General features: G+C 30.4%; 1 protein-coding gene across 1 annotated transcript; it reads right to left on the bottom strand.

Moving 5' to 3' along the window:
• Positions 1 to 311: 311 nt before the first annotated feature.
• LOC107941054 (squamosa promoter-binding-like protein 3) lies at positions 312 to 1,779 on the bottom strand. The gene is made up of 2 exons (XM_016874566.2): positions 1,277 to 1,779; positions 312 to 629 (listed from the first exon to the last, which is right to left on the bottom strand). Exons 1-2 carry the CDS (start codon positions 1,732 to 1,734, stop codon positions 509 to 511), a joined length of 579 nt encoding a protein of 192 aa, XP_016730055.2. The 5' UTR covers positions 1,735 to 1,779; the 3' UTR covers positions 312 to 508.
• Positions 1,780 to 11,460: the final 9,681 nt, after the last annotated feature.

The raw sequence follows: 11,460 nt of genomic DNA, 5'->3' as shown, positions 1-11,460 counted from the left end.
CAAAAAAAAGAAAACTCAGGCACTGAAGTGAGCATTGAAACCAAACTTCAGCACCAAATTGGGATAGCAAAATTTCAGGTACCAAATTGAATATTAAAACTAAACTCAAATACTAAATAATATATCACCACGATAAAAAATTAGCCCTAAATGTTATTGTTTTTTTCATGAAATAGAATATGAATCACACAATGCATGTAAGGAAACAAAAGCATACAATAGAAACATTAAACCAACCAAAAGAAACCCACAAATTAAGAAGCATATATGAAGGCATTACATACATAAAGGATATAATAGTAGAGCAAGCATGAAAAAGGGTGACATTATTATAGGGGTAAAATTAAGATTGACAGAAGAGAGAGAGCATGGTTAAATTAGTAAATTCCATATAGTTACATGATCATTTGGGAAAGTCCATTCCCATACATAGGATCATATTAAATTCAAGACTGAATTGACTCTTTTTTGCATATATATATATATAGGCTTGCCTTCTTAGCTAGTTTTAATAATTTGAGCCTTCTCCATGATATTCCGATGAACTTTTCCGACGGCGCTCGTTGTGTCCGGCCAAACGCCGTCGACAGCTCCTTTTTGTTTCATCAAACTCTGATAACTCATGGAACCTGCATTAGCATCACCAGTTTGAATGCTATATATGAGAATGAACCTCTTTAAAAGAAAATGAAATGTAATTTCCTAGAAAATAAATTATTTTATATAATAAATAATGATAATATCAATGCTTATTGAATCTATCTAGTCTAAGGGTATACTGCTGTTAATGTATATATATATTATGAAAATAAAAGTGGGCTTCTTTTGTACAACCTTTGTCAATGACACTGTAGCTTTCACCATATATATAATACAAAATTTATTTATTTTTAAAAGGATTTTCCTAACTTTTAATTTGAAAAAACTTTGTTTAAATTTTAAAAAAAAATGCATAAATGAGAATTTGATAGGATTGATTGTGAGGTATTATTGCCTATATGCTTTTAAGAAGTCTGTAATAATTCATGAATATCTATAAATAATCACAAAATTAGATCAATGATTTATAAGTGAAATGAAGGAGACATGTAATTAAGATAAGAAAAATTGCAAAAAATCATGGATTCAGACATCAAGATATAAAAATAGAACTAAAATGTTTGGTTAGAAATAGAAATTAAAAGCAGACATAATCACAGTTAAAGTGATGAAATTGTTAGGTTAAACCGTTAAAAGTCTATAACAGCGGTTAAAGAATTAGGGTTTTGTTTGAAACCTGCTACATTGTTGACAAAAGCGTTGATGGATCCCAGCAACTCGAACCACAGGAGCCTTGGCATGGAACTCACACACCTTATGTCGCCGATGGTACCGTTTGGCATCGGTCATGTCGGCAGTGCAGTTCTCGACCTGACAGGCGGGAAGACAGGAGCCTCCGACCACCGTACTGGACCCTCTTTTGCCTTTTTTCTTCTTGTCATCGTCACCAGTAGTACTATTATCCTCGTCCTCTTCTTCTTCTTCTTCTTCCTCCTCCGCCATTTCCTTCAGTCTCCTTTTCCCTTCAGCTTTGCTTGTTGCCATTTCTGGGTTTTGCTTAAAAATCACAAAAGAAAAGAGGAGATGAATGAGATGAAGAGGTTTTCTATGAGGAAGAATAAAAAAATAGTCTCTTTGAGAGATAATAAGGTTAAAAAAAAGGGAGAAAAAGAAGAAGAAGAAGAGGAGAATCATGTATGAGGACCATAAAGTTCCATTTATGTCCCTGTCAGCATTAGTTCAACAGTTAAAAAGTTTGAAAGCTCTAAGGAATAAATTTTAGTTCACAGGGGCTTAATCATAGCTGTACAAACCATATTTTTTTTTACCAAAGTCCACTCACAGTAAATTATTTCAACTTAGACCATCTTGGGAAGTTCGGCATCCGATAATTATTCCTCAACTTGAGCTTAATCCTTCACTTTTACAATATTATTAATCTAGAAAAGAGATGATATGAAATTGTGATTTCACGTCATCCTTATCCCTTTCTAATTAGAGAATGACAAATCAGATTTTTACTCTTGATTTTCAACCTTTTCCTCCTGAGAAAATTTAAATCCAACTAAAAATACTAAAAATCAAGAAGAAAAATCTAATTTGTCATTCTCTCGTTGGAAACGGATAAGGATGACGTGGAATTACAGTCTCATACAATCCTTTCTCTATTAGTCTATTAGTTTATTGTTATTAAGACACATAGTTTATTGTATATATGATTAAAGTTTTTTTTATGTATGTTTTACAGTCTAAGAAGGCTAATTCTTTTAGGGTTCATGACTATCCCTCCTAGTAATGTTGTCTTTTACGGTTTGAATATGAGTTCATTTCCTAAGAATGCAATCTATCTTACCACAAATATTGTTAGAATCGACTGGACCAGTCGAGGTAAGCCATTAGGCGGTGGACCTAGGAACCGATACTAACTAGTTGAGCTGTGAAAAAAAGGCTGAATCAGATTTTTGATATTTTTTATTTTTTGAAATTTTTAATGATTTATTAATTGAACCAGTTAGATCAATTGATCCAATGAACTAATGATCTAACCATTTCAACCACCATCCCTATTTTAAAAACCCTACTTACCACTACTCCTGACACTTGCTAATAAATACATCACAATTGAACTTTTATTTATACAAAATCCTTTGTCACTCCCCTCATCAAATAGTTTATATATATATTTTTGATAGAGTAAGTATATATATATTCATAATTGACATGTACCTGTAGACTTTTATTGACTTTTAATGCAGCAACACATATATCCAGAAGGTAACTATATCACATTAAAATATTGTCAGAATATAGTGAAAAACATCACCCTCAATCAAATATTTGAACCAATGAGGGGAAAAAAAGATTAATTTTTCTTCTTCATATTTTCTAAGGCAGCTTGGTTTGTCCAATCACAAAGCAAGAAACTCGCCTCGTTTCCAAAAGCATTAATGGAAAAAAAAAAGAACCCAAATTTTGGCAAAGACAGATTTATCCATATCAGTTGTTGGTGTCCTTGACTGGTTCAATGCTGCATAAAAATTATGGGTTAAATTTGGACAGTCCTTTTCATAAAATGGGGACAGTTTTTGCTGGCAAACATCTAAAAGTTGTATTAAATGAAAGGGTTAAAAACCCATTGTAAAGAAAAAAAAATGGTCCAATGAAGTTAGCTTATATATATATATAGTCTTTATAGCAGCCTATTATAATTTCTCACGATGGCCTTTTGTTTTTTGCATTGTTGTCTCAAATTGGTGATAGCCAACGGGGTTGCAGATAAGTGGGAACCTAGCTAGCTTAACTAGGCCTCGTGCCCCGGTTACTACGACTAGTTCCATGGTCGAAAGAAACAGGACCACAACCATCATCTCGTACGTACATTATCGTGTAGATTGGTCCCCATTGTCTAATTGTACGAGGTCATGGTCAGCTGCATCAAGTTGAGTCAATTCGATTCCAGGGAACCATGCGCAGTTGGGTTCACGTTGTTGTCAGCTTCTGTACTATAGGACCCCCCATGCATTCATTATACATGGTTGCCCTATTACCCTATCATAGTTTCCAACATAACAATGAAACCGATCATTATTCATAAAGGGATTAAATTGTATAGTTTTTATTTTTGGGAGATCAAAGTCCCTATCTGCCCTGATTGAAAGATGTTAGATTAAATTTTATATATGTATAATCAAGTCTGCATATTGCAGTTATAGAGAGAATATTCGTATTTATATCTTGGAGAATAAAATATTAAAAGAGATAATCACAAAATTTAAAAAATTAATATTAACGGTATGGACGGCTCAAAGTGCTAAGGCAACCACAACGATGGATTGGAAACCTCGATTACGAAATTGACTTGTAGGTACCAGGAGAAGAATAAACGAGGACAACTTTAATAGGTGAAGAATCAATAATTTGCTAACTACTATTTTCCAACAGGAAAAACAGAAAAAGAAAATAATTTCTACTTTTCTTTTTGTGAATTCCAATATTCCCTTTTTCAAGATTTTGTAATTTTTTTTCTAAAAATAAAGGACACAAATTTCGAGTTAAAAACAAGATCTAAAATTTGAGATAAATTAGAATTTTTATTTATAAAATTTAACTTTATTTTTTTTTAATGGAGCTTTGATTCAAAAGTTGTTTGGATTAAGTCTTGGAAGGATGCGACCTACTTTAAAAGTCATCGGGGCTTGATATTAAACGGATTTGGTCTTGGATGGATGCAAGATTAGAGAGTTGCTTGCTTGATATTGCTTGAGATTTGACCTAAAAAATTTCGAGACTTGATTTTGAGCTGATGATGTAGATGTGGATTTCTTTTGCCCTCAAATTATTGAAACTTTGAGGGCTGAGAAATTTCAAGCATCTTCAAATGACCAAATTTTCGAATGTATGGCTTTTTTTTTTTTATGTGTATGAATGCAGAGCAATACTTTTTAGCTTAATCTTTAATAGCTTCGTCAATAAGCTCCTAGAGTTGATCTAAAGAAATTTCACCAACTTCTTGAAAAACTTGATGTTGAGTTTCGTTGGTAGGAGTTTTGTTGTTTTCATTAAGATTTTCAATCGAAGACATCATGAAAGCAATTTGATCATCCATTCATTTCCTGCATGTGGCAGTGGATTTCGAAACTTTCACGACAGAAGCCACTTGTTTCTCAAAGGAAGCAACGCTAGTTGTCATCATAACCACAAAGTCCAACTCTGATGATGAGTTATGGCAATGTGTTTTTGCATATATTTATTCTTCTAACTTTTGAGTTGAAGAAGACTTGAGATTTGAATTGTTGACGAAGTTGTTCGTGCGAGTCATGGCAATTTTGATCAACTTGATATTTAAAAAGTATATGAACTTTCAAGCCGAAAATAAGTCTTGAAAACTGGAAACAAATCAAAGAATTTTACTTATAAAATTTCAGTTACGATCTTAAGATAAATCTTTTGATTTTTCTCCTTAATAGAATTTTGATTCAAGAGTTGTATAGACTTGATTTTGGATGATGCAGTTCACTTCAAAGGTTGTCGAGATTTGATTTAAAAAACGAATTTGGAGAGTTATTTGCTTGAGAATTGATTTAAGGATCTACAAGACTTAATCTTGGGTTGATAAGGTTCAGTCTAAGTGTCATCAAGACCTGATCTTGACGAACAAGTTTTATCTCATTTGTGTTGATGCAATTAGATTGGGGAGAGCTTTGATCTAATGAAATTTGAGACCTAAATTTAGGGAGTCTTTCGCGGTTGATTTTAAAGAATGGGGATAGTCTTCTGCACATCAAGATATTCTCTTCAAGCTTTAATTTACTAAGTTTTTGATATAAAAAATATTTAAATTTAATTTTACAATTAACTCCTTAATCAATTTGTAAATTTCAAATGAGGAATATTATAAAATATTTACAAGTCTTAAAAACATGGTATGGAGGCCCCTAATTAGGTACTAGTCCGAGACATTATAGCTAATTTAAATAGGAAATAATTGGCCAACCCAAGGTCCTTGTTTTAGGGTCCTCCAAAACCCAAATGGTTGCACACCCAAGATGGAAAATTCTTGGTTAAATCCACATACTTTCATGCTTTTGAAATATGCAAACAAGACATACCAACACAGAAAATCAAGAGAACCCAAAACATATATTTTAAAGAGCATCATTGTAACACTCACGTTAGAGATTTTCTTTTTTTTTTTAAACCAAATCATCAATTTGTTACTCGCAGGTAGAAATACTCAAGGGTTGGGCCGAGTTTAAGTATGATATTAACATACTTTATGCTTACTTAAATTCAGTCTAAAATATAGACCTAAAATTTTGCAAAAACCTACTTATGTTTGCAAAAGATTAACCCAAACCCATTTTAGACCCGTCCATATTTTTTAAAATTTTTTTATATTATTTTAATTTTTAATTTTTTATTTATTAAAATTTTTTATATTGTGATCTTAACATTATTTTAATATTTACATTAGAATAGTATTATATATTTAGTATAGATTTTTTTTAATGTGTTATAAATTACATAATATAAAGTATTATAAACTTAAAAACGGGTTAGGTCGGGCTCGAGCATTGAATGTTCAAGCCCAAGCCCGACTCATATTTTAAACGGGCCTATTTTTTTACCCAAGCCCGTTTTTCGAGCATAATATTTTTGTCCAAACCCTCCCAAATTTTGAGCGAGCCTTTGGGCCTAAGCGAGTAGCCCAACCCATGAACAGTTCTACTGGGAGGTTCTCTAGCTAAGCCATAAAAGCAGAGCAGTTCTATCTTATTCGTTGTAAAAGATAGGGAACAAATTTCTACCAAAACCTAAAATCCTTTAAAGATAACAATTTAAGTTAGTGAATTAGGAAAATCTTTTAACAAGTGGAGCTAAAGTTGAGTTATAAATTATTGTGTCAATCATTATCATCCTTTTTTTAGATTTTAGAAAAGAGTTTTCAATTATCATTTCACCCTCTCTTAGCAAAATCGATTCCATCAAGCACAACAGATTTCTTAACTTGTAAAGTTGCGTTAAATGAATTAGAAGCAGTCTCCTTCTATAATGTAAATATATGTACGATAAAACTTAAATTCGGAATCTCAAAACTCAAAGTCAGTCTTCGTTAAACATCTAATCCGCAATTTCAAGGTAATTTACAACTTTTTTGTTCTTTTATTTTCCATCACTGCCTATTACCTAACATTTGGCACTATCCAATCTAATGGAACAAATTATGATAACGATTTGATGAAAAAAAATTCATTTTCATCCCTCAATTGATTAGGACAAATGTAGTTGAGCATTATAGTGAAAGACAATGACCCATTTTTCACAACTCGTCATCAATATTCTAAATATATAGTATGTTTATAGTCTACTCCATATTACCAAATGTAGTATTCATACAATCTCATTCATATGGTAATAATAGATTTGAACATGTAATAAACTGCTACAAGTTCAGACAAAGTCCTTTTGAAATAAAGGTTTATTTGTGGGTCACTTTGGAAGAGAAGGCTATTTTTGTTGAGTCGTAGCCCAAAACTACAAAGTCCATTAATATTTAATTCCTAATTTAATTTTTTATTTTTTTGTTTATATTAATTTTGGAACTAGACATCTTTTTTACAATTTCGGTCTATGACATCGTCACTTAAAAATTTTAATAAAAATTTTAGATGATGGCATGGTATAATTTTAAAGCACCATGTCCTCACAACATAGGCCAAAATTGAGAAAAGATGTCTAGATGAAAGACTAATGTGGTCAAGTTGGGAAAAGTTGGACAAAATAAAAGTTGCCCATATTAAATTTTTTATACAAAAACAAATTTAAGTTATATAACAATGAATATTTCCCAGCAAATTGAAAATACATTTAAAAAATCTTTATACTTAAATAATGCTAAGATAGTTGCAATTTAGCGAGCAAATGCCTATAAAATAGTAGCAAAATTAACAATAAAACTAGAGTTCTACAGTATCCAAACAATAACAAAACAACAACAAGTAAAAAAAAGTTTAGGCCAATTCAAGCCGGGTCCAGGCAAAAAAAATACTACCTGAGGCTCGGCCCTTTGGAAAACAAGCATTATTTTTTCTATCAAAACCCGTATTTTAAGCATATAATTTTACTCAAACCGTCTCGCTTATTGAGTAAGTTTTTGTATAGATTTTTGCCCTTTTCCTAAGGAAGAACAAGATATGGGCTAAAACATGCTTCTTTTTTCAAACCAGTCATTGATGTCAAAATCTACTAGGTGGTCTGTTATGGTTCATGGCCCATTAAATACAATGCATGATTTTATTTATTTTATTTTTAAATTTATACTTGACGCACAGATAATAATGTACAAGTCCATACACTATTAATTTGTTAAAAAAATAATTATATTCACTTTTCATTATTTAAATTTATTTTATTAATTTATTGATAATCTCTATTAGTAGATGGGCAGAGTGAATAGTCAATTTTGAAATTTGATATCCAAAATCCCTAACCTAATCAAGCTATATAAAATCATAGGCTTAGCTGAGGGACCACGGTTCCACCATCACAACTAGCAATGTCCCATCACCAGAACCACAAATAATTAGGGTAAACTACATCTAAAGTCGTTGAATTATTAGTAAATTTATTTTTGGTCACTTAATTTAAAAAACTTACAACCTAATCACTAAGCTATTTGAACCTTTCATTTAAGTTACTAAGCTGTTAAGGTCGTCGTTGTATAACCTTCTCTGTTCTCACCTCCAACACCAATTGAAAGGTTAAACTCCCTCCCCTTCTTATACGGTTTAGTTTTTTTTAAGAAACAACTTTGAACGTCACAAATCTGCGAACTAAAATCCAACCATTAGATTAGCTTGGATCTAAGATATGTTCTTCTATCGTCAATGGGCACTGTTCCACCGTACCAATTGTCGACTCGTCGCTCGAAGCTAACAGGCTAGACTTTAAAAGAAAAACTTATCAGTTTAGCGACTTAAATAAAAACGTTTGAATAGTTTAGTGACTATTTGATAAGTTTTTGAAATTGAATAATCGAAATATAAACTTCCTAATAATTTAGTGATCTTGGTGTACTTTACTCAAATAACTATAACAATATAACAAAATAAATAATACTTTTCTATATTAAATTCACTTGAAATACACATTGTTTATCTATTCCCATATTAAGGGGAACTTGACGATACATCAACCGAAATCACATGTCGTTAATGTGGTTCGAGAATTGTTGAGCTGTGATTAGGATACCAACTTAAAACATGTGCATTGAAAGTGCGATAGGCTAACTGATTGCTTAGCAAAGATTGGAGAAAGAATGGGCATTGGCATTCATTGTTGGTCTCAACCCTTTGATCTTGCTCTAAATGCCTTGCATGAAGACCTTAATGGTTTTTCTACTACTAGAAGTCTATACTGCTCTTTTTTTTAAAAATATATATATATTGTCTGCATGTGATAATAACATATGAATAATTTTATATTTCATCCATTTTATAAAAATTAAGAAATTAGTTCATCTAATTTAATTTATTATAATTTGATTATTGTACTTTATGGAAATTAAAAAAATTAGTCTAAATGAATAACATTTTTAGACATTCCGATTAAATTATAGACTTGTTAATCAATAATTCAACAATTTTTATGTAAAAATGAGTGAAAATAACAGTTCGGTAATTTATATGCAATAGATCATAAAAAAATTAATAGTTTAAGTTTATATAATTACCAATAAGTGGACTAACTTCTTGATTTTTATAAAATATGAAGAATCAATTTTAACAAATTAAAACAAAAGATTTGACTTCTCAAATTTTATAAGATAAAAAACAAATGAAATTCATATTTAGATCCAACTCTTGCATTGAAGTTATTGCAATTTTGAGTATATTGAGGCATTGAGAATTTTGAGTTCTAAAGTTGTTGTGGGTGGGTTCTGCCTAAATTCACTATGGAACATATTTCAATTTATTAGTTTGATCATATTTTGTAATGATTAATCCTAGTGATAGTTATTCGGATATGTATTTTTTTAATTAGTAATTGTAATTAAATTTGTACTTGTATCGTATCGTATGCCAAATCTTAAGAGAAAAAAAGAGAGAATCTTTTTTTGTGATTATAATTACAAGTAATGTCGCAATTACAAATAATATACATTCAAATAAGTATAACTATAATTAGGATTACAAAACACAACGGACCAATAACTAATATCTCCGAACTTAGTCCAAAATAGATCTACACAAGATCCATACATGCTTAGATTTAAACTAAAATAAATCTAAATAGAGAACCCACACATGATTTACATAGAGTAAGACTCAAACTTGAGATATCAAAAACTATCCGGAGTGTCATTGGAGCCAAAGGGACGTTCCTCTCCACTCCCCCCTCTAATTTTGAGAAGCTTTTATTATGCATAATTTTGAAAATTTGAATTAGTCCCTTCAAAATTTTTAAAAAGTCTAATTAAGTCATGTAAAAGTTTTAAAATTTTTAATTAGACCCTTCAATATTTTTGAAGACTCTTATTAAACCCTTAAAATTTTGGAAAAATTAAGTAAATCCTAGTTTTAAAAAAAATAAATTTAAATAGCCCCAAAACTCAAAGGCATGTTCTACCACAACCTTGGTTTTTTTTTTTCATTTGTACCCGTTTTACGTTATATGTTAAGGGTTAGTGGCTATCCCTCTTAATTATCATCTTCAAGGTTTCAATTTGCATTCTCTTCTCGAATATATAATATATCTTATCACTGTACGTAACACTTATCGATATATAATGATCTTCAACTTATGAATATGATTCTATCTGTTCTCAAATCTCAAATCTCATATACTCCCGGTTATTTCCCAATTAAAATCCTTAATTAACAACTAATCTCTTCATAATAAAACTAAAAGTAAGTGCTTTTAATTAATAATTTAACAAAAGGGGGGAATCGCAACATCACTCCCTCCTTCTCTAACCAAACAAATTGGACATATCTATAACCAAAAAAGAAAAAGGCATAAATTTGTAATAAAATAAAAATGTATGTAGCTGTCCCATCCCTCAACATTCCTAAGACCCCACGAAAACCCATAAATATTATTTTTTTATATACCCTTAATCTGCCATTTCTGCAAATTTCCCATCTTAATTAGGGACCCAATTCCCAGGTTTGACTGTTAATTGATACTTTAAGAGTAAGTGGGTTATTGTTTTTTTTTTTAATACCATATGGATATTAAATAAGATGAGGTTGTTATATAAGTATTATGATTATTGGTCCATGTGTCTTTATTTTACATATCATGATTTATATCAACTTTAATTTGGCACCAACCATTCAAGTTAATAAGGATAAAGTTTCAAAAAAGAAAAAGATGATTGAGAATTTGTGTAATTTTGGATAGGGCAAAACCATCATTACAATTTGTGGTGTTGATTAAAGTTTTCATGAAATCATGGTCCATTCTGATTTTCATGTGATTTTCCCTCTTTGTTTAATGGGTGTGATTATATGTCTAAAACACTAAGTCGCGGCAACTCAAATTTTTTTGGGTCAAAATTAAATTATATATTTGTACGATAGTAAAAATATAATTTTATCATTTTAATAATCTATATCTTTATAATTTCTAAATGGTTAAATTAAAATTTTATCATTTTTAGAGACAAAGTGTAATTTTATCATAAGGGTTGTAAATTAAAACTTTATCATTTTAGGGGGAACATGGCCCCCTTGATGGAAACAAAAATTAGTAAGATAGAATTTCATTTTTGTTATTTGAATAAACAAATAATAATAATTAACTCAAATTATACTTAATTTGTCAATAATTTTTAATTTATTGATAACTTGTTCTTGATAGGTGAATCATAAAAATGACATTTTTAAGAGAAAATCACGAATCGGTAACATATATTAT

This window comes from Gossypium hirsutum, chromosome D10 (genome assembly GCF_007990345.1).
Source record: "Gossypium hirsutum isolate 1008001.06 chromosome D10, Gossypium_hirsutum_v2.1, whole genome shotgun sequence".
In the NCBI taxonomy this organism is placed as follows: domain Eukaryota; kingdom Viridiplantae; phylum Streptophyta; class Magnoliopsida; order Malvales; family Malvaceae; genus Gossypium; species Gossypium hirsutum.
Note: the sequence above shows the minus strand (reverse complement) of the source record. Positions and strands in the feature narration are given on the sequence as shown.